We start from the raw sequence: 21,326 nt of genomic DNA, 5'->3' as shown, positions 1-21,326 counted from the left end.
TTTTCTTCTTTCTTTCTTGGAAGATCGAGGGCTATCATTGCCGTGAATGATATTGTTATGGATAATCGCCAGCCGAAAAACTTCTCCACAGTAGGTACCTGCAGCAAACGATGGTCTGAGCTTGGTGCCTGTACCGCAAACTTTATGAAGCACTGGCCACATCACGTCAATGCCAAATCATTATCTCGTCCGTAAACATGGATTCACCATCTAAGAATATCTTGACAACACTTTTCAAGTGCTTGAAATACTGGAATGAACTCAGATAAACTTTCACTAGGAAGATAGCTTGCTCATCTCCCGGGCGGATCCAGTGACTCCAGATCAGTGGCCTCCCACATCCCCTCTGCAGTTCTGCTCCTTTGGAGAACAATCCACCTGCTAGCCCGATTCCCGACAGTTTGGGAGTCGGATCGATCGAGCAAAAGGAGAAAAACTCTGTTGATCAATCGATGTATAAAATTTTGCAGTGCAGAAATTGCTCTGATTGGCGGTGCACTCAATTGTCCACTGCCTGCCGCAACTACGCACTCCGGCTGTGCTTCCCGACCTACCACGGGCCTCCAATCTTCGCTCACCTCCAGAATGCCTTTCAGCGCTCTTCAAGGGCCTTGTCCTTGCCACCCTTGCAACTTCGTCTCCTCCATCCGTCAAGGTTGTCGCTCGCAGCTGGAGTTGGACGAAGGGCGCAGACAGCCTGATTCCCTGCCACCGTGACGACCACCTTGCCCCCGAGAATGAGTGATTCTTTCCCTTTCTCGTCGTTAAACCCCTCATCGCAAGATGAACCCGTTTATAGCTGGGTAGCCCCTGGTTTTCCTCAGCCTTCTCTTCCGCTTGCAGCACCCTCTGAGCAGATATCCCATCATCCTGACCCCCTCACAAATGGCCCCTCCGTCGTGTCTCCTGAAAACTCACTGAATAGCAAGGTTGCCATTCCGCGGTCCGCCAACTCCACCGCAGCGCCGAACCGGGGTCGAGTCAGTCGGGCTTGTGAAAGTTGTCGGGACCAGAAAGTGAAATGCAGCGGCCATCGTCCGATCTGTCAACGCTGTCAGGAAACAGGAACACCATGCTCATACGGCGATCGCAAACGAGAAAAGCTGGCTAGGTGCGCGACATGGATGATACTACTGGGTTGATAAGAGTCTGGTCTGACGGATTGAAATAGGCGACTGAGTGATCTCTCCGCGCGAGTTCAAACATTCGAGACTTTACTGCAAAACATATATCCAAACCTTGACTCTTTGGCTGCCCAGTACGTGGAACAGATTTTGAGCGATGTAAGCGGTCACCTCCCCTCCCCGTTCCTTCCCCGCAACTCACCGATTATCTCGACAGCAATACGACAACGAACAAACATCGAGCCATTTACCTTCCGAACTGCCTTCTCCTCTGTTTGACGCTGCTCCGGGCTCCCCAATCGGCGCTATCGATTTTACCAGCGAGGACTTCAATCGTGATGAGAAGATACAAGCCATGGGGTTTGTGGGGGAGCATTCGGAGATCGCCTGGATATATAGGTTGAAGAGAATCCTCCATCAATTCCACCACGGCACGCTAGGCCAGGGCTTGGATCGCAATTATGTCACTACAGCGAACTACTTCCTCGACGACTCGGAGGTAACCGTCCTCAGCGACGTTGATCTCAGCCAGCGCCCACCCCGGGCGGTTGCTGACAGCTTGGTGGAAAGCTATTTTCACATTGTTCACCCTTATTTCCCAATCATCGGCAAAGTCACTTTTCTGGGCCAGTACAAATCCTATTATTCCGCTCTGGTTCGACCGGGAAAGCGGTGGCTAGCAATCCTAAATTTGATCTTTGCGGTTGCTACGAAATATGCTCGTGACTTATCAAAGGTCGCGGAGGCCAGCGTGGAAGATCATGCAGTCTACTTTTCTCGAGCCTGGAAACTTAGCATGGGTGATGTCGCCTTGTTAGATCATCCAAACCTTCAGCAAGTACAGGTGGAAGGTCTAAGCGCCTTCTATCTCATGACAGTGGGTCAGGCTAATCGGTATGCCCCCAACTCTCTATTCTAGATTCTGGTCACTAATGCTTAACAAGTTCCTGGAGGGTATCTGGCATCTCAATACAATCTGCCGTCACAATGGGACTGAATCTCCGCAATGAGAGTAGTATCATCCAGTTCACTTCGAGGGAGACTCGATATAGGGTGTGGTGGTCCTTGTACGTTTTGCACGTTTCAGTCTGTGTGATGACTGGGCGTCTTCCTAGCAGTACCGAGGACTCGTGCACCACGCCTCTTCCAGTTCCATTTGTTGAGGAAGACTTCTCGCGCATTGAGGTTGAGCAGTTGATCGAGGATCATGATGCCCGGACGTTTTTCATGGAAAATCTGGTGTCTCGATCCTCGGCACAATCCGCAGAAATCTCATTGATACCCGAGTCTCCAAGGCGTCAATCACCGAGCCCTCCAAAGCACAGTGACCAGGTTGCGTCATTAGCTGCCCAAATTCTCACACCGAACATCTCACTTCATTTTCTCTACTTTGTTGAGCTGGGATTCATCATGCGGAGGACCATTGATGCGCTGTATGCCCCTGGCGCAGGCCGAAAATCATGGCGCTCCATCGAGATGGTTATATCTGCTCTTAATGGGAGGGCGGATGCGTGGCTCGCGAAACTCCCAGCCGATCTCCATTTTATGCAAGGCGCGCCAACTTGCGAACGGGAGAGGCTCAGTCTTGCATTGTATTTTTATAGCACCAAGATATTGATCACCCAGCCCTGCCTCAGCCGCATTCTTCTACAGCCCAGTTGGGATCCCGAGACTGAAACTTTTTCTACAACAATGGCTGCCATGTGCATTGATACGGCCAGCCGGATGTTTGATCTGCTACCCACCAGTCCAGACCTCGCTTGGGTTTATCATTTGTCACCGTGGTGGTGCATTGTGCATTATATCATGCAGGCCACCGCCGTCCTTTTAATCAGCCTCTTCATCAGAGAGAAAGCAAACACCATTCAATATCCTAGGACGATCGATGGTGTTACTAAGGCATCCAATTGGCTGTCATACCTGGCCGTGATGGATCCATCAGCGCAGCGAGCCTGGGCTGTGTGTCAGGATCTATTCACTCACCGGGAAATAGAGGCTGCTATGAAATCCCCAAGCCAAAGCTGACGCCACATCAAGGTCTTTGAACAGACCTCTTCATTACTATCAACTATTGTAACCTCCTCTACGCCCACCAAGTCAGCGCACATGGTTAATGACTGGTGGGCTGGAGAATTTCGTTATTTCTCTACAGCTTGTCAGTTATCCATGCATCAACCCCCGTCTCAAAATCATTGGCTGTTGAGGCACGCGGTGTCTTGAGTGACTATACAGGCTTCTGCCTCACGACTCAACTACGAAGTAGTGGCTTACCGCAACACACCACCCTATCTCGGGTTACATCATTACCCGCGCCTCAGAGTATAGAAAGTTCAGAAGCTGGCACAACCAGGTAGCTGCTTCGTTTTGTCGTTGACATATCTCAGGAACCGCCACCTTGCATGACACTGGTTGCTCAGTACGATAGTGCTCATAAACAACAAAAACACTCAGAATTAAGAAACCCCCACCCCTTCCGGAACCCCCCTCAATAATGGCTTAATACTCCGGAGTAAAAGCATTATGTGTACTGATCAGAGAACTGATGAATCATGATAAATAAACGAGAGCCCAGAAGTGGGTCATTTTCGACAGGACTCTATCGCCATTCGTCGGCACTGACTCCCGAAGGGCTTCTCCTAACATGAGCTCCAACAGGAGAATGGATCCATCGCGTCGCATTTGCCCATATCTCTCCTAATCAGACGGTCTCCGAAGCCCAGGCCCGTTGTATCATTGCTCTGTTGGGCAGTAACCATGTCGTCCCAAGCGAGACAGGTCCCACAGCCCCCATACGAGCCGTGCTTTGGCGCCTGTGGTTTTGAAATCACTTGCGGAGTCATATCGCATGCACATATGAACACGGGCATCACACCGTAAGGCTGAGATAGGGTAGACTGCAGAGATGCGACCTGGCTACGTGTCTGAGCGAATATGATCTGGTCTTTGATTATGCCAAGCACCAATCATTAACCTCGTGATTCGTGAAGCTATAGCGAGATTCAGCCTGTACACCCTAGGAGCTAAGAAGACTTTGTCGCCATTTGTGAGACGGACGAGGGTCTAGGAAGTAGGAACAACAACGAGAGGCCTTGTTGATACGACAGTACAGACTGTCGGCGCTAACAAGCTATGTGGCGACCATCGCTGCACCAGCGTCGGATTACCTGCTCGGCTGCCTGAGATCCCACGTCGCCAGTTCTTGCACAGCTCGAGACTTGAGTATTCCATCTCAGAAGACAGCAACCTTCACGCAAACTTCGTTGGATGGCTTCCCGAGGTATCAATCAATTATAGTAGGTTATTCCGCTATCATACCGAGCAGCTGATGTAGAATAGGAACTGAATTGTCCTAAAAGCCTTGGAACCCCGTAGCACGTTCGAATCAAGGTTTATTCCTAAAGAGAAAGCACTTCCAAAATGATTCCTATCCAGGAGCTTCCAATCCTTATACGTACTTCATTCAACCTTGAGATCACAGAGCCGCTGCGGATTCTACCTCCACCCCAATCATATCTACCGAAATGTTCAGGTCACATGACAGGCTGCGGCAGCTGTACCTCGTGTCACGTGGTAGATAAGCATCTCCACCGATAAGGACCGCAGAAGGACCGGAGCTGGTTGAACTCTCTCCAACCAACAACATCAACACCACGGCAACTGACTCAGTGATCTTACGCCAATGCCCTCAAACTCGAATCACAATGCTCCGATAATCTAATGGGCATTGATGCCAACCCAACATTATCACAATGTCTATCCGCGGCCCCATTCGCCGCTCACACCTGCGGCAGGTCAGCGCCGCAAGTTTAGAGACAGTCTCCACCGCCCGCTCAGTTGATACATCCCGATCTCAGAACCAGAACCACCATGCTCAGGATGCCGGAGCATTTAGTGATCGCGACCACCCGTCCAGCTCGGATGGAATGGGACGCACGATGAGCGGATCGACAGGCCTTGATAGGAGGTCATGCTCGCTGTGGGTTCACGACGAGACGTTCTCGCGCGAGGAGATCCTATTCAATCTTGCTGCATTTGCGGACGCCGGTGTGCGAGAGGGCGATGTCGTTGAGGTTCTAGACGGCGGCGGCACGAGCGGGACTAGCGGCGCGGGGAAGATGAAAGGTGAAAAGGCACCAGGAAGAGCTGGAGGAGGGAGCAGTGGAACTCGATCCTCAAAGTTCAAGACACCACTTGAAACGCGCTGTCTTTTCGTCGTTAAGCCCCTCCCAGCCGAAATCCGGAACCGGCAGCCAAAGCTTGAGATGAGCATGACGAGCAGCGTCGCGAATATCTTTGGGTTCAAGAACCGGAGTTCGGTTCTTATCTCTGTTGTTGATCGTGCGCAGTGCTCGGCGTCGCATGTTGATATTTCCTTTCGGGACCAGTTCCTGGTCCGCTCCGATATGTGGCGGCTTGTGATGTCTGAGTTGGCCGGGAAGATTGTGTACAAGGGGCAGAAGATTGTCTTTATGGGGAGTATCAAGGCGACTGTGAAGAATATCTTTATTAGAGGAAAGAAGGTTCTATCTGGTCTTTTCGCACCGCAGACGATTCCCGTTTTTCGGAGCGAGGCCGCGAAATATGTCCTCTTCATCCAGATGTCCAGGGAAATGTGGAACTTTGATTCCGAGGGGACAGGCGATATTCTTTTTAGTCGGGTGATTAATGGCTTTTTACCGGAGTTGTTTAAACGCTGGGCCAACTCGGATGCGAGGCATCTGGTTACGATTGTGCTATTCACGAGGGTGGAGTATGATGCGTCGGCGGCGACGGGGATATCAGCGACGTTGAACTCGGAGAGTCTAAGGAATACTCTTAGTGGGCCAAATCATGTTCCAACCAGGGACTTTTACCGCGTGGTGGTCAATGATATGGCGAGTGGGTATTGGACGACGATTCTGGATGAGCTGAAGAAGGACTTTCGGACATTTCTGAGGGATGTTTCGGTGCTCAAAATGCCTGGGGATAATATGACCGGGTCAGATTCGAGTGCTAAGACGACGCCGACTGCAACGATCGGAGGACGGCCGAGTACGGCTCTTCGTGGGAACATCCTTGAGGCCATTCATCTTGCGTCCTCGCATTTGGCGTTTGACCATATTGATCGGGATATGGTGCATACAGGAACGTCAATTATCGTGATCACACCCGGGAGCGGTGTCTTTGAAGTCTCATACGAGTCGTTAGCTTCTACGACAGAAGCACTGACGAACCGCGGAATTGCCATAGACCTGGTCTGTCTGAGTCCGATGCCGCTACACTCCGTACCCCTGTTCAAGTACCGCGAACCAACCCAGAGACGGGCCAGTTCCGTGTACGGCGATATACCGAGCGGTGGCTACTCCCCCGAGATGCGCCATTCCTTCGCGAGTCTGACGAACCGAACTCCGCACTTCTCGCCGAAATCAACTGTCTCGAGTACTCCTCCAGGTGGTAGTCTCCGTGGACCGTGGGCTCGTCCAAACGATTGGAGTTTCGGCATCCCGCATTGGCTGGATATTTCGTACTGGAATCCTGAGACGTATAGAGAAGCGCGCCGAATTCGAAAGAAGGACCCGAACGCTCCGATCCCCTTTACTGTGACGAAGAAATCAAAAACATTCACGCCAAGGGTACGTATGTATGAGATTCAGATGGGTGGTGTGATGGAGAGCGAGCAGTCGAATATTTCTATCCCTTATCTCTCAGAGGGACAGGTGACTCTGAGAAGTTTAACTTCAAGCAGTGTTGGAACTTCGAAGCCATCCTCTTTCAAGCGAAACTCTCCGTTCACAGCTCAATTGAGTGATAGCTTACGCCCGGGGTCATTTCTTCAGAATATGTCAAATCCAAAGGACCTGATGCTTTCCAAGACGCAGAAGGTTTCTGCGACGGCGACTGTTGCATGGATGGATAATTACGATGATATGGTGTTCCGGCCTTTCTCAAAACGGCATAATCGACGGAAGTCGGCAAGGCCGAAAAGGCCTAGTGAGCCAGAGGTTCAGCCCAGTAACCATGATCGATTGTCAGCGCGGTCGATAACGCATCTGCGAGAACATGAGGTCAAGCCGAATGAGTGGCCGCGAAAGGAGACGGTTCCTAAGAGCTCTACTAGTAAAGCTGTTTCGCCGCGGAAGCCTGCTCTCAAGGCGTCTTCGTCTACATCTAAAGTTCCGAGGATTTCAAGGACAATTAGTTTTGCGCTGCGCGGGTTGGGCGTCGCCCCACCTAGGGCGCAGGCCAGTACAGAGGTTAATGTTGAGCATGCGACGGGGATGCCCTCGCAGAACAGGCAGAAAGTTGGGACGTTGAGAGAATCGAAGAGTTTCGAGTCGTTGAGTGCATCTGATACTGCGTCTACGGCAACTATTGTTGAGGCATCGCCTTCGCCAAATACGCCACCGAAGCGACGTCGGAGCCCTACCATTACCCCCTCAAGGCCAATTTCGATTAAAGTTCCGCTGAAATCTGAAGATCCAGAGCAGCCCGCGCGGTCTGTAACAGGGTCATATACGACTGGTGCTGAGCTTCCTTTGAAAGAGAATGAGGAAATGGAGCAAATTAAACGGTCTGTGCCGAAGTTTGAGTTGACTGTTAGTCCCGGGATGAGGGATCAGTCAGCGAAGAATCCACAGAATAGGCTTCTATCCCCCTGGGTGCGCTCTGTCAACCCTTGTAATACGCCACGAGAGGTTTCGAGAGACACGAGCTGGTTTGGCCGATGGCAGCATGCCTATCCAAGGCCGCCTCATGTGGCTGTTGTGAAGTGGAAGAGTTTGAAATCGCCGGCTATTTTACCATTAACCACAGAGGAGTTTCCTACAGCCAGTGAATTGGCGTCCGATTACCTGCAGACTCCGTATCGGGTATATCCAAATGATGATGCAGAGGGTATTGAGGCTCCGAAGACGACAGGTCTACTATTAAGAGAATTAATATCTCTACGTCTGTCACACGGCTTTCAAATTGTCATTGGGAAGAACGTCCTCGAGGCTTCGGGACGGTACACACTAACCTCACCAAATGTCTTTGACAGGCAGAGTCTTGAAAAAGACGGCGCTATTGTTTACATGTCGAAAGGCCACTCTATTCACCGTCTAATCTCTATTGGCGGCGTTGAAATTGAAGTTACTCGGTTCTTGCACCGCAGTTTATCCGACCTTGCGCCTGAAAAGAAGGACGGCCAGGAGTCGGTCTATTCACCCGCTATGCGAACAATCATGAGCCCCGAGTACCAGGCAAAGCATATCAAACTCCGGTCATCTGCTGAAGAGTATAACTGGAACTACGCCGATAACTACGTCGCCGGACACCGGGAGTACTTGATCAACTCATCGCAACAGCTGCATTTCTGGCGTGTGCGATACGTGCTCATCCCAGTGCGCCTGCATGTCCATTCTCGCCGACACATGCAGCCGATCAATGATGATAATGAGGAGGAGATTCATCTGCTTGGAATCAACCAGCTGACACTGACTTGGCAGCGGCATAAGTATGTGCCACCGGAGGAGAAGAGGATTGAGACGTCGATTCGGAAGAGGGAGGAGAACCCGCTGAATATCATGTATCAGACGAGTAATCCCTCGGAAGTGGTTGCGGCTGAGTTGGACCGATTACTCGCTGATCCGGCACTTGATAACGCGCCTGCTCAGCTTTTACCCGAGTCAGAGTTACTGGAACGGTCCAATATCAGCGTTGCATCCCTCGCGCACATCATGCAAGGCGAGAAAGGAGTTCGGATGATGGACCGTCGATGGCACTTACGCCTACACTATAATTGCTTCATCGGAATCGAATTTACGACATGGCTACTGCAAAACTTCCGAGACATCGATACCCGCGACGAAGCTGTCGAGTTCGGGAATAAACTTTGGGACGCTGGGTTATTCCAACATGTCGAGGGACGGCATAACTTCCGCGACGGAAATTACTTCTACCAGATCTCGAGCGAGTATCGTGTCGCGCGTCCTGAGAGCAGGAGCGGCTGGTTCCCGCATATAAGAACCGACAAGTCTGTTCCGTCGACGCCTGCTGCGGAGAATTGGAAGGACTCGCCGTTGAGTGCGCATTCGAGGGCACCGAGTCTGGAACAGATTGCGCAGTCTCAGTCTCAGGTACCTGGAACGCCGCCGAAGTCGAAGAACAAGGCTGCAATCATGCTGTCCAAGACGTTGAAATATGATGTTGATCCAAGGCGGAGGTCGAACCGGCCGGAAGTGATTGATCTGCATTATGACCGACTGCATAACCCGGATAATTGCTTCCACATTGAGCTCAGCTGGATGAATACAACACCAAAGCTCATCGAGGATACAGTGCAGTCTTGGGCTTCGACGGCGGAGAAATTCGGGCTAAAGCTCGTTCAAGTCCCTATCGCTGAAGCCTCCGCCATTGACCAGACCCAGCCATTCAGACAACCGTACAAAATCAAGCTGAAAGTCCCGCCACCGAGAGGCCCCAAGTCGACAGTCTACACAACAGCCTCCTTCACGCAGCAAGATGCCCCGGCAGACCCACACTACTTCCAGAGATTGATCCTGAAGAAATTTGACTTCGTCCTAGATTTTGAAGCTCGCTCCGCATTTCCCCCCGACGTCGAAGTCTGCTACTCCTGGGGAAGGCCAGATTACAAGTATTCGCAATACATCCACCAATCCGGCAGCTTGCTCGTCCAAATCACCGACGAAGGCGAATTTCTCATTCTGGCTAACCGCCTCGTCAGCACCCGCACCTTACCCTCAAGCCGCGACACCCGCACCCGCGCAGCAACATACGACCCGCTCGATCGTCTCTCGCCGCGCCTTTCTCCGCTCCTACGCCCAATCCACGATATCAGCGGCTCGTTGAGCCCGCAATTCCATCACACAACACACCACCACCAGACACAAGGGCATACGCATCCGCCTGGGCTTGGACAAGGAGGAGCCCCGTCAATCTTCGACCCGGCAAATCTGTACCGCGCGCCAGAAAACGTTCTCGCAACCTTCGAAGCCTTCTGCAACGACGTTGCTGCACTGGGGCAACTGTACTCAGAATCATTTACCTATCCAGCATCCGCAAAAGCGGCACCCACGACAGCATCATTCATTGATAGTTCCATTCCCTCACTCGAATTACCGGCGCCCGTTATCGGACGGCATATTTCCCCGCCGCCGGGGACGCCGAGTCGGCCCGGGACGGGGACGGGGTCTGGGTCTGGTGTTGGGGCTGGAATTGGGAGTGCGGCTGGGGGCTTGATTGGTGTTGGGACCGGGGGCAATGGACTTGGATTGGCGTTTGGGGATTCGAGGAGTAGGAGGGAGCGTGAGAGGGAGAGGGAACGCGAAAGGGAAGGCGAGGGTTTGATTGTGAGGAGTCCTAGGAGTGGGGGGTTGAGGCCTTTGAATCTGAGTGGAGCTTGAGATGAGATCTCACTATATCTGTACAGGCGTATCTGTATCACCTTCTAGTCATAGTTCAACAAGGAAAGAAGGCGTATAAATCTTAATGAAATGAATGTAATGATCATGAACAAGCTGGAGCGCAGTCTGACCATCCTGTACCTCAAGCTCTCACAACCTCACTCGTAAGCTGAGCCTTTCCCAGGTATACAAAAGTCTTCAAAAAGTAAATCAAACCACTCGAGCTATTATTGCCCTTCAACCTAACAATAATTTCGACGTCCAATGCTCAACTACACCCCAGTTCCAGGTCCAGCCGCAGCCCTGCAGAACCGCACTAACCCCAATCAGAACAACCTCAGAATCCAAATCACGTGGCCACGAAACTTCTCCTCCGCGGACCTACTATTACACCACCACCACTCCTCCTCCTCTGCAACAAGCCACCCCATTAATTAGCCAACATGGCCAAAAAAGGTACCTTATCTCTCCTCGCTTCCTCTCCCTCTTGAAACTTCTTCTACTACCCTCTAAGAACAAATCTGACAATTGTGCTCCTCTCCGCAGCTAAATCCCGCACGATGGCCGTCCGCCTCATCTCCATGGCCATGACCGGCTACTACCGCACGATGATCCGGCCGCGCGCGCACCGCCCGCTCAGCATGCTGAAGTACGATCCTGTCGTGAAGAAGAAAGTGCTGTTTTTGGAGGCGACGAAGGGCGGGCGAGCGAAATAAACTGCCGTTCATTTTTACTTGGAGGGGTTTTCGGTTTCTCTCGGCTCGACCTCGCGTGTTATCGGGGGGATTGGGGAGTTTTGAGAGGAATGGTGGATGAGGTGTAGAGGCACGGAGAGACAGGCAGTCCGTGACGCGGCCGGTTTTCTCTTATCGGGGCTTGGTGCTGGTTGAGGGGGTGGTCAAAGGGAAATTTGCGGATCTGACGGTTCTCGACTCGCTCGGCTCTACTTCGTTCTATCTCAACTACACGATGCGACCGGTCGGACCCTATTCACGACTCTACTCTCGGCTTCTGTGCCTCGATTTTGAACGACAGACATGTATATTAGACATTGCGACAAACGCGCTCCTCAGCTGCTGTTTTTGCTATCAACATTCGGGGCTGTATAGGTATATGGTGTTTCATTCTGGCGTTATAGCAGACAATCTGGTCAATCAATATGTTCCTTATCATATACCTGGTCCATGGCGTTGTTCCGATTTCCGTCACAATTTTCCACAAAACACCAATATTATATGCTGACGTCTTCTGTCCGTGCTAGATATATACTGTCATATCATAGGGGGGGGAATCCCCGTCACACTATGCGCCCTGGCTAAACCGAGCATTGTACTTGTCTCCTGCAAAAATTAGAAACCGCACAACTCAAAGAATATTTTCTCTTACCTCGTCTCTTTCGCTGTGACCGTCTGGTGCTCTGAGCAAGCGCATGTCCAGGGATGGCCACATTTGCCGACGGGGTACGACTGCTTCCAGATGCCAGCCTGGTTGGACTCTTCCTCCGTTCAAAGAGCTCCGATGCGGTTCTTGTCTGAGTTACCACTGATGAAGAGCTCGATGTCTTCACCTTTTTGCTGCGCATTTGCTGGTCCTCAACTGGCCCCGTTGAAACAGTATCCTGCTGCTTTGTCACGGTCTCACGCTGGCGTTTGCTGTACGTCCATCTATTGTTCCGAGCCGGATGGTCGTTGTTGGCGGATGACTCTAGAAAGTTACCCTCGTCCTTTTCTTGTGAGTCTGCAACCTGAAAATTGTCCAACTTGGCAATCGATTCCTGCGTGACAAATGAAACCTTGCGGCCCGGGAGGGGCTCTTTTGATTGGGCCTGGCTTTGGTGTGCTGGGCTACTTAGACGCGTTTTCTCCTGCATGCAGAGATATTCCATTTGGACACCAGCCACATGCTGTAGAGGGGTTTCTTGTGCCTTAACTGCTGAGTCACTGTCAACGTCCATGAACGGGTTGCCTTTTTCTGGTCTGGCCGGGACACTGAGATCTTGAGTTGATAAAATTTTATCCGGCGTTTGCGTAAGTATGCCTGATAGGTCAAAAGGCTCATTCTCGCTAGTCACGCAGTGATCAGGTGACAATTCCTTGAGAATATCTGAAAAGGGAACAATATTTCTTGCATGGTCTGTCTGCGAAGGCTTCGCCAGGTGAATCACAGGCGTCTTGGGCTCGTATGCGCTCACAGCGGATTGTGATCCTTCAGATATTTCAGCCTTGTATCTTGTTTCCTGTGATGCCTCGGGCAGTTCCTCTCGAGGCATGGCTTGGCCGCTGATTGCCGGTATGTCTGCACATGGAGTTTGCAGATTTCTTTCCAGGTGACCAAGAGCCTCGAACAATGGCTGCTCAATCTGTGCAATATTCATTCGCTGTAAAAGTTCCCTGACTTGCTTCAAACCCGATTCCGAGGCCTGGACTCGTTTGAACAACGGAAGAACTTGAGCTTGTGCCTTCGACTTGCCGGCTTCGAGGGTTTGGCGTACGACAATGGCATCCTCAAGCTGCTTGCTCAAAGCCAGATACTCGCCTTGTTTTGTTGGAAGCTCGCTTTGGACAGTAGATAGGCTTTGATGTAAGGCCTGGCAATGGTCTTCCTTCTTCGCAAACTCGCTTTGCAGGGTTGAAAGGCTGTCTCGCAGAACCTGACGTGCGGCTTCATTCTGGGTGACTTCATCTTCAGCGGAAGCAAGACTGGCTTGCAAGGAATGGAAGTTCTTCTCTTTATCGCTAAGATCACTCTGTAGAGATGAAAGGCTATCTCGCAGAGCGCGATTCGCTTCCTCGTGCTGTGAGATTCCCACCTGAAGGGAAGACACATTGCTCTGCAAGTTCTGGCGTTCACTCTCATTCCTTGCGAGCTCGCTCTGGGTAACGGTAAGGCGGCACTGCAGAGACTGGCATTCGCCTTCTTTTTTGACGAGCTTCTCCTGGAGGAAAGTAAGGCTACCCTGTAGAGCCTGGCAGTCCTGTTCTTTCTTTGCAAGATTCTCTTGAAGGGTGGAGAAGCTGCTCTGTAAAGCTCCCAAAGACAGCTGATTCTCTGTCATTGTTTTCAATAGCCCTTCCGAGAAGCTTTCTGATTTCCGGTGAGCTTCATTGAGTTGGCTTTGGAGAGAATTCTGTTGCGCTATCAACGCTAACTCTCTCTCCTTCAACTCCTGAATCTCGGCCTCTTGCTTCTCGATTCTGAAAGTATGCTCGGTGTTGGAGGCTTCAAGATCGTGGATTAGCTCTTGTCGCCCCGTAAGCTGTTCTATTAGCCCGAGGACCATACTCAATAGAGAGTAGGACACACACCGATGCCTCTAGGTCGTTGCGTTGATTCCTTGCCGAAGTCTCAACCTCGGCCTATTTCATGAGTGTCAAGACTTCTGTGTGGGAGGGCTGTCACTTACCAGTTTTTGTTGTGCTTCAGTCAATTGCTCCTGGGCTCTCTGTAAGCCGGCCTCAACTTCTATCTTCTCCAGTAATAGTCCGTGAAGCCGTTGCTCATATTCCAAACGGCATTCTTGTCTAGCACTTGACACTGCTTTGTCAATACTCTCACGCGCTTCCTTCTCGGTTGTATTGAGCCTTTCTTGTAGGCTAGCAATATGCGATTCAAGCTTTGCCGCATTCACTTCCAGCTGATGTTTTTGAGTTGTCATTTGACGCAGCTCGTCATGTTTGTGCGCTCTGTCAAGCTGTTCCACTTGGCGTTTCTCCTCCGCTGACTTCATTGTCAGAGTCAGTTTTTGTATCTCAACTTCGAGGCTGAGCTTTTCAGAGATGTGGAAATAGTTATCCTCAAACTGTCCCGGCAACTTCACCTCGGACAGTCTGGTTTCTAGACTTTTCATTCGCTCCCCAAGATTGGCCTCCATGTTCCGTAGGCCGTCGATGCTCGAGTCAAGTTTCTCGAACACTGGAACTGCCGTCTCAAGTTTGGCTCGAAGGTGACTGCAGCCAGTTTCACTGGTTGAGAGCTGCTTGAGAAGAGCTGATCCGCCGCCCACACTATCTTTGATGCCTTCAACCTGCTCTTCTAGAATTGTCATCAACTTCTCGGCGATACCGTTGTGGCTCTCAATGTCTTCTGCTAGCTGGCGGGTCTGAGAGTCCATGCTTCTCAACAGTCAGAAATATTGTTCAAACCATTGGGCTGGTACTTACCGAGATTCGAACGAGCAGATAAACTCCCTGCACTGCTGCACATCAATTTTGTCAATCGACACAATTTCTGTGGTGCTCTTGAGTAAGTCCGTAAGCTCATTCAATCGTTGCTCATGCGCATTGCTGGTAACTGCATGAGATAACTCGTGATTCTTGCTCATCGCTTCGAAAGCCGACTCAATTCTGTTTGCCAGCTCGAGCTGGTTGGTCTTGACAAGATCGAGCTTGCGATCTTGGGAACGTGAGCAGTTTTGTATGTATATTTCAAGAAGACGGGATCTCTTCTTCTCATCAGCCAATTGATCCTCTGAATACTGTGCCCTTTCCCTTGCATGTTTGAGCTCTTCTCTTAACGTGGCGATAATCCCCTCGCTCTCCGAAATACATACTCGCTTGTCGAGAGAAGCTTGGGTTACTTCAATCATTCGTGCCCTGACATCCTTGATATCATCTGCTATGTCCTTGCGTTCCTTCTCTAGGGACTTTCGGGCTGCTTTGAGATGGATCGCATCGCCGCGCAGATTCTGGTAGTCGGAACCGATTTCATTGAGGAAGACCTTGATCTTGGCCAACTTTGACTTCCAAGAGTTTGTTTGGGCTCGATATGCCTTCGCTTCGGTCGTTCGCTGGCGCAACTTGGACCCCAAGATCTCCAGCTCCTCTTTCAAAGCCTTGTTCTGTTGTTCGAGTCTCAACATATCAGCTTCCATTTCCTTCTGCAGATGTGAGGCGACTGCCTCACTCTCCTCTCGCGCTCTTAATCGGTCAATGAGTTGCTGGAACAGGGCCTCTTCTGATATTTGCGAGTTAGCATGAATCAACGGTGCGTGTGATCCACGCTTCTTTCTGTTGTCACTGCGTCTCCGCTTCATCACCTTCCACTCGTTATTATTAGGTTGCGACTCGATTACAACATCATGTCTCGAACTTGGACGCTGGAAAGGCGGCGCTTGCTCTGGTATTTCCCCATGGCGCTCGACCTGCTCTGATAGACACTCGGTTTGTTCGCAGAGACTGGTCGGAACATTGAGCAATGGGCTTGTTCTTACTCGGGTTAATCCAAAAGAACCTGTTCCTCTGGTAAGGTCACCAACTAAAATCGATTGAGCGGAACTCGCACCTTGCATTGAAACATCAGGCGACAATAGCTGTGGATTGGGTGCAGACTCTGGCTCAGCTGGGACTGTTTCCCCATCACGAACAGCGCCTTGTCTCTCCGAATGTTCCTCTTGGCCAAATTGCGTAGGAATCTTATTCTGTTGATTCTGGGTCTCTCTGTTCTCAACCGGATTTGAGGGCGACTTGACGCTCTGTGGGCGTGTTGCGGGTGCTGGACTTTGAAGAGGAGGAGCTGTGGTCTTCCTGCATGGTTTCAGTAGACTGTCTCTGCTGTGGTAACATTTAACGTACCGCGGTTCGTCTATCTCCCCGTCACCCCCTTTATCTATGGTCGCCGGCTCATTTTCGCGTGGCTTTGCGGGTGCTGTCCCAGAGGAAGCGCGTCTTGAGACAGGCTGGAAGGAAAACGGCTTCCCCGTTTGAGTAGGTCTTGCAAAGCTAAAGGCAGAAGTATCTATTCCCGAGCTTCGCGGGCGTTCCATGAGAAGGGGTGACTGTGGTCTCTGTGCTGCGGGCCACGCGAAGTCAACTTGGTCTGCAAGTGCAGCCTGGAGATTTGGCGAGACGGCTTCGCTGGTTGTCCCCATGATCTTGAGGAGCAGGAGCTCATCGTTGGCTTCATCATATGGGTTTTCGTTTAATACGAGGTCGGGCATGGGATCTCCGTCCGCAATTGTGTCAGCCTCGTTGTTCTCCATCCTGTCTAAGACCGTGCGGCGGACAGCTAGAAGGAACTGTTGTATGTTATACCGTAAACATCAGTCACATACAGGATGTGTGAGGTGCGCAAAGGGATGAAAATCAGAGGCCAGAGATTGAGCAATGCTCACCCTTCTCAGTGGGGAGGCCATTGAAACTGAGAGCTTTGGGAAGGCATGACCCGGCACCTGACCAGCGGAACGCAGCAACAACGCACTTATGCTGAGAAGAGGTTTTTATCTTACGCTCCTCTAATCAGCCAGAGGTTGCTGAGGTCTTAACTTAGCTACTGATCTCACTTGCTCAACGCCTTTCCTTGAGTGGTGCGCATGTGAGGCTTTTTGAGAAGACATGTTGTTTCACTGGGACATAAACCACTCAATCCGGGTGGCAGACTGGAGTCTTACGTATTCAAAACTTGTTCGGATTTATTTCAGAGAGTTTATAGGCGAGACCATGAGCCTGGGCATAAAAAGCATCCTTCGTCCGACGGTCAGACCCAAGGAGTAGAGGCTCGGCATGCTAGAAGGCAGTAGAGATATACCCAACCATTGAAAAAATGAAGGACCTTATCTTGGGCGCGAGCCGACCCTCTGAGAAGTTTATAAATTGAGCAAATCATGCACAAGCCTACGAACCAAACCGAATTATGGACGACACGCTATGGATCTACTTGAAGGTATGAACTCAGAATCGCGCACCATAGATATACTTCAGAGCGAAAATGGCTCCTTTTGGGGGCTATAGCTCCTCTCCAGTCTGGCGACGAAAGTGCTGCACCCAAGTCCGATATGGCACAACTCACGAATTGGCAAGTTGTGGTATATCACAAACATACACCCATAATTCAATTAAGAACATTGACTCATCAAAACAATAGCAGTATGAACAGATTCAGTGCCACGATTTCGCTTGAACATTTGAACCTTTCGCGGGTCATGCCCTTTAGTATATTCAAGTACAAAAGTGCGTTTTCCACAACATGGACTGGCAAAACGGTGCTCCCTACCAAGATGATGAAACAACCGCCAGGAGCACTAGCTAGTAACTAGCAGCACACATTGCAGCCCATTTTATTCTGCAGAGTGCAGTTGTGCTATTTAAATCCATTGGGCGATCGACACCAGCGGCATTGCTTAGGGTTTCATTGGCTGCGGCGCTCCAACACCAAGACCGTCGTCACAAGCCCAGCGGCTACATCACAGGGTGACAGCCCGCATAACGCCGCTGATTCGTCCATGCAAGTTTCCCCTGCGCCGTCAAACAACCGTTTTTGCCAAACAGCTTTTCGGCAGAGCCTTTCTGGACCTATCAATCCCTGGAATCCTGCAGACTCGATCCTGCAAGTGCCTGAAAGTTGAAGATTGGTAGTTTGTGTGACTTGAGAGCTCATCCCGTCGAACTGCGTATCGCTATATAGCGATGAGCCATGCCCCCCGCGCATATGCTCTTTTCTTCCCTCGAGACTTTCAGGTCCTGCAAGCGAACATCATCAGCGCTTCATCTGATCCCGCATTCCGAGTCGCATTTGACTCGATTATGCATACGAAGCTATAGTTCAACATGTCTACAACATATCTATCCAGCCCGCTCTCGCTCTCCCTCATCCTCTCACTGCTTATCAACCACTCAACCGCCCAATACGAATATGACCCCAACGACATCGAAGCACAAAATGCAGCTGGCGCGGCAGGACCGTCGTCAGGCGGAGGCATGTCAAGCGGTGGAATGATTGCGCTGTGCGTTATCGTCGGTGTAGTTGTCATTATAGGCTGTTCGTCTTTCCCTCATACCACCGCCACTCGCAGTAACTTGTACTAACAACCCTTTGTTAAATAGTCAGCTCAGCCGCCCTCTTCTACGTCGCCAAAAAGCGCCAATGGGCTATGCGCGAAGCCCTCCGCCGCTCAGCGAAGTCCGTCGTCCGAGCCATTAAGACACCCCTCACACCTCGATTCCCAAGAAGCCAGCGACCCGTCGTTGGAGATTCAAGCCGGAGCCGAGACCGCACTCGAGACAGACCAATGGACCGGGAGGCTATCAGGGCGAAGGCGTACCGCAAGCCTACAGATGTTGAGAAGGCACCGATTATCAATGAGGAGGACGGCTTGAAGCCTGAGGAGAGAAAGGCGAGGGGATGGAGCTCTTACTTCTCCTTCGGTAGATCGTGAACGTGCAGTAGCATGAGCACGAGCATACGCCTTTTCGATGATTGTGCGATGGAGATAGCTTCGGGGCTTGAGCTGGTTGGAGTGAAGAGCACACTGTGTGTGACTCTTGTTCCCTGCGCTAGACGTGGGATGAATATTGTCTGTTGTCTTTCTTTTGTTGTTGTATGTTCATGGATTATGTCTGCTTCTCTATTATGTGTAATTGAGCTGATGAACATTGGGTTTACCGGCTGGGGCAAGGACGGATCCATGGGTGCAGTGGTTTACCACAAAAGGGATACTAGTATGTAGATTTTTGCTGTAAAGATACCAAGTCAAGTCAATTTTTAAGTACTATTGTCTTAATTGCACGAGCTTCCTCTAGAGCGAGGCTCCTCACTACATTCTAAGTATGAGAGAGAAATATTGATAGTAGCAGCATTCCATTCTATATCCAACCCATTCTAAGCAACTGCCATGCGTTCGAACCACAACAAAAGCAGTATCTCTCCCAACAAACGACCTGTCCACCTAGCCCCTAGCAACAACCAACTACTCAACATCTTTCTCATCCAGCTCATAAAACTCCACCTCCGCAATGGCCGTCCTAGCCGGAATAGTAACGCAGATTGGAAACCCGCCATAATCCGGCTCCTCATTCGGCATCATCGCATAAATCCCACTCCTCGTCTCATCCCCATTTAGAACCCTCAATGTCCTCAACTCTGCCTTCTCTTTATCCGCAACAACCTTCTCCTCGAACCTAAGGATACCCGTAAACGCTGATGTAGGTGATAGTGATTTCGCGCGGACCTGGAAGCCCCACCCGATCAGGAGGAATCTTGCACCGCCTAGGTGAATGAGCATTCCAGACCCGGAACCGGGCTTGCCGAAGACGAAGCATCGCTCAATGGTGATTTCGTAGTTGGCAAAGTGTTTGACGATGGGTTTGGAGGGGTCAATGCCGTCTTCTGCAAGATCATCGAAGAAGAAGCCGACTGAGGAGCCGGGGTTCCTGTGTGCGGCAAGGACGATCTGAGAGACCGATTCAAGAAGGGCGTAGTGTCGGGTGAAAGGGTTGGTGGCTGGTTCTTGGGTGTCGATGCCGAAGGGGGAGACGCCGAGGGCCTGGTAGGAGCCGTAGGCGGCCCAGATGCGGCGGGCGCCGTACTCATCACGACGCTGCTCGGGGATGAAGAGAGGTTGGTTGCGGTGGCGGTACTTGGCGCAGGAGATGGCGTAGTCGTTGAGGTAGACGTCTGGGGAGATGAAATCGAGGGAAGGGGCGAATTTTTGCCAGATGTCGAGCACGTTGGTAGTCCCTCCGCCAGAGGGGTAGTCGCCTGGGAGGCCGCCGCCGCCAGCGATGATGGGGAAGTCGTTGTCACCGTCTTCGCCCACGTAGTTCTGCCAAACGTTCGTGTAAAGAGGGATGGGGTATTCGGCTTTGCCTGCTGAGGCTACCTGGTTTAGGTAGCGCGCGTAGTGGTAGGCCATGAAGAGCTCATCTGTACGCGGACCTTTACCGAAGACTTCAACCCAGGAGCCTTTGGGAGAGGCTTGGGCTTTGAAGTGTAATAAGTTTTTTTGTAGATCTGCGTGGAGGTTCTGCCAATCATCTGCAAAATACGAAACAAGGTCGTGCGGTACTGGTTCTGCGAAGCGTTTTTCAGCTGCTGGAGAAGCATCTCTCGAATCACCCAGCAGTCCAGTCTCATTTTCCACCTGTACCAGGATAACTGTAGAGTGCTTCTCATCAAACTCCTTCAAATGACGCAGTAACTGTGCAAAGGCTCTAGAATCCGCCTTCGGGGCTTCATCATAGAAGATTGAAAGCACGTCTCCAGTCTCGAGAACACCCCCAGCCTTCCTCAACTTAGCACGAGGAAATCGCTTAGGATTGGTCTTCACCCAAGTCGGAACATAGGTGGAAATTCCGTTCTTGAAAGAGCCGAACCACAGAAGAACTAGCCGAAGACCGTGTTTCCGGGCCCCTAGAATGACCTTGTCTAGCTCTTCAAATGAAAATCGGCCCTCCACGGGCTCAATATTTTCCCAAGTGACACATCCGAGCACAGTATTGAAATGTGTATCCACTAGTTTCTGCCAGGCAGTGTCCATATACTCAGCAGATGTAAGTGAAGAGTTTTGGAGCTCACCGCCGAGAATGAGAAAAGGCTTGCCATTGACAACTAGTTCCTTTCCACCATCCGTCGGCCGGAGATGAGGCAGCGCGGTGTTACTCGAAGTCATGGTAGTAGAGGGGTAAAGAGAAGTGATGAGGATGATGTGCACTGCGTCGTGGGTGCTCCGACAGCAATAAATAGCTCACTCTTAGTATCTGCTCCCCTCCCCCGCCGGAAGTAGTCATAATGCATGATGTCCTAATGCAGGCCTCCGGGATTGATGGCCTACTATTGGGCTATACTGCGAGATCGATCTTGACGACCAATCTCCCCATGACGCCTAAGCTACTCCAACTTTCGAAGTCTCCAATCGCTTGGCATCAAGCCCCGGATTGCGGGGAAAGGGAATGGTCGCATTTCATTAGCTGATATCCCGCAATGTTCGGCTAAGTGGGCACCGAACCAATGAGTTTCGTTCCAGAGCTTCGGATTCGAACCTGGAAACATGGAGCCCTGAGGGAGCATGAGCCCACCCGGCTAATTCGCCTTCTCCAGGACACTATCC

The 21,326-nt window shown here is 51.1% G+C and overlaps 6 protein-coding genes across 6 annotated transcripts; 4 read left to right on the top strand and 2 right to left on the bottom strand.

Annotated features, from left to right (window-relative positions):
- Positions 1-528: 528 nt before the first annotated feature.
- Positions 529-3,710, top strand: BJY04DRAFT_180522 (putative C6 transcription factor). Its single transcript, XM_073710075.1, has 4 exons — positions 529-1,111; positions 1,172-1,283; positions 1,342-2,018; positions 2,069-3,710. Exons 1-4 carry the CDS (start codon positions 738-740, stop codon positions 3,147-3,149), a joined length of 2,244 nt encoding a protein of 747 aa, XP_073575089.1. The 5' UTR covers positions 529-737; the 3' UTR covers positions 3,150-3,710.
- Positions 3,711-4,600: 890 nt separating this feature from the next.
- Positions 4,601-10,507, top strand: iml1 (GTPase-activating protein IML1; the record flags this gene model as incomplete). The annotated part of the gene is made up of 1 exon (XM_073719635.1): positions 4,601-10,507. The coding sequence occupies exon 1, from the start codon at positions 4,874-4,876 to the stop codon at positions 10,505-10,507; it is 5,634 nt and encodes a 1,877-aa protein (XP_073575088.1). The 5' UTR covers positions 4,601-4,873.
- Positions 10,508-10,917: 410 nt separating this feature from the next.
- On the top strand, positions 10,918-11,356 carry BJY04DRAFT_145354 (bL33 family ribosomal protein). Its single transcript, XM_073708769.1, has 2 exons — positions 10,918-10,963; positions 11,054-11,356. Exons 1-2 carry the CDS (start codon positions 10,951-10,953, stop codon positions 11,221-11,223), a joined length of 183 nt encoding a protein of 60 aa, XP_073575087.1. The 5' UTR covers positions 10,918-10,950; the 3' UTR covers positions 11,224-11,356.
- Positions 11,357-11,809: 453 nt separating this feature from the next.
- On the bottom strand, positions 11,810-16,442 carry BJY04DRAFT_231828 (uncharacterized protein; the record flags this gene model as incomplete). Its single annotated transcript, XM_073719634.1, has 9 exons — positions 11,810-11,847; positions 11,894-13,042; positions 13,208-13,763; positions 13,813-13,863; positions 13,911-14,619; positions 14,668-15,548; positions 15,579-15,923; positions 15,954-16,047; positions 16,078-16,442. The coding sequence occupies 9 exons, from the start codon at positions 16,440-16,442 to the stop codon at positions 11,810-11,812; spliced, it is 4,188 nt and encodes a 1,395-aa protein (XP_073575086.1).
- A 1,469-nt stretch (positions 16,443-17,911) lies between these two features.
- On the top strand, positions 17,912-18,970 carry BJY04DRAFT_180515 (uncharacterized protein). Its single transcript, XM_073710074.1, has 2 exons — positions 17,912-18,259; positions 18,325-18,970. The coding sequence occupies exons 1-2, from the start codon at positions 18,049-18,051 to the stop codon at positions 18,654-18,656; spliced, it is 543 nt and encodes a 180-aa protein (XP_073575085.1). The 5' UTR covers positions 17,912-18,048; the 3' UTR covers positions 18,657-18,970.
- Positions 18,971-19,134: 164 nt separating this feature from the next.
- BJY04DRAFT_231826 (putative beta-galactosidase) lies at positions 19,135-21,005 on the bottom strand. The gene has a single exon (XM_073719633.1). It carries the CDS (start codon positions 20,886-20,888, stop codon positions 19,188-19,190), a length of 1,701 nt encoding a protein of 566 aa, XP_073575084.1. The 5' UTR covers positions 20,889-21,005; the 3' UTR covers positions 19,135-19,187.
- Positions 21,006-21,326: the final 321 nt, after the last annotated feature.

This window comes from Aspergillus karnatakaensis (genome assembly GCF_047715665.1).
Source record: "Aspergillus karnatakaensis strain CBS 102800 unplaced genomic scaffold BJY04scaffold_7, whole genome shotgun sequence".
NCBI classification, from domain to species: Eukaryota; Fungi; Ascomycota; class Eurotiomycetes; order Eurotiales; family Aspergillaceae; genus Aspergillus; species Aspergillus karnatakaensis.
Note: the sequence above shows the minus strand (reverse complement) of the source record. Positions and strands in the feature narration are given on the sequence as shown.

Excerpts from the sequence above, each read along its gene's own strand:
- BJY04DRAFT_231826 (XM_073719633.1), bottom strand. The coding sequence starts at position 20,888 with ATGACTTCGAGTAACACCGCGCTGCCTCATCTCCGGCCGACGGATGGT.
- BJY04DRAFT_180522 (XM_073710075.1), top strand. The coding sequence starts at position 738 with ATGAGTGATTCTTTCCCTTTCTCGTCGTTAAACCCCTCATCGCAAGAT. Across the intron at positions 1,112-1,171 it reads AAACGAGAAAAGCTGGCTAG|GCGACTGAGTGATCTCTCCG; the intron begins GTGCGCGACATG and ends GGATTGAAATAG. Across the intron at positions 2,019-2,068 it reads ACAGTGGGTCAGGCTAATCG|TTCCTGGAGGGTATCTGGCA; the intron begins GTATGCCCCCAA and ends ATGCTTAACAAG.
- BJY04DRAFT_180515 (XM_073710074.1), top strand. The coding sequence starts at position 18,049 with ATGTCTACAACATATCTATCCAGCCCGCTCTCGCTCTCCCTCATCCTC. Across the intron at positions 18,260-18,324 it reads TGTAGTTGTCATTATAGGCT|TCAGCTCAGCCGCCCTCTTC; the intron begins GTTCGTCTTTCC and ends TTTGTTAAATAG.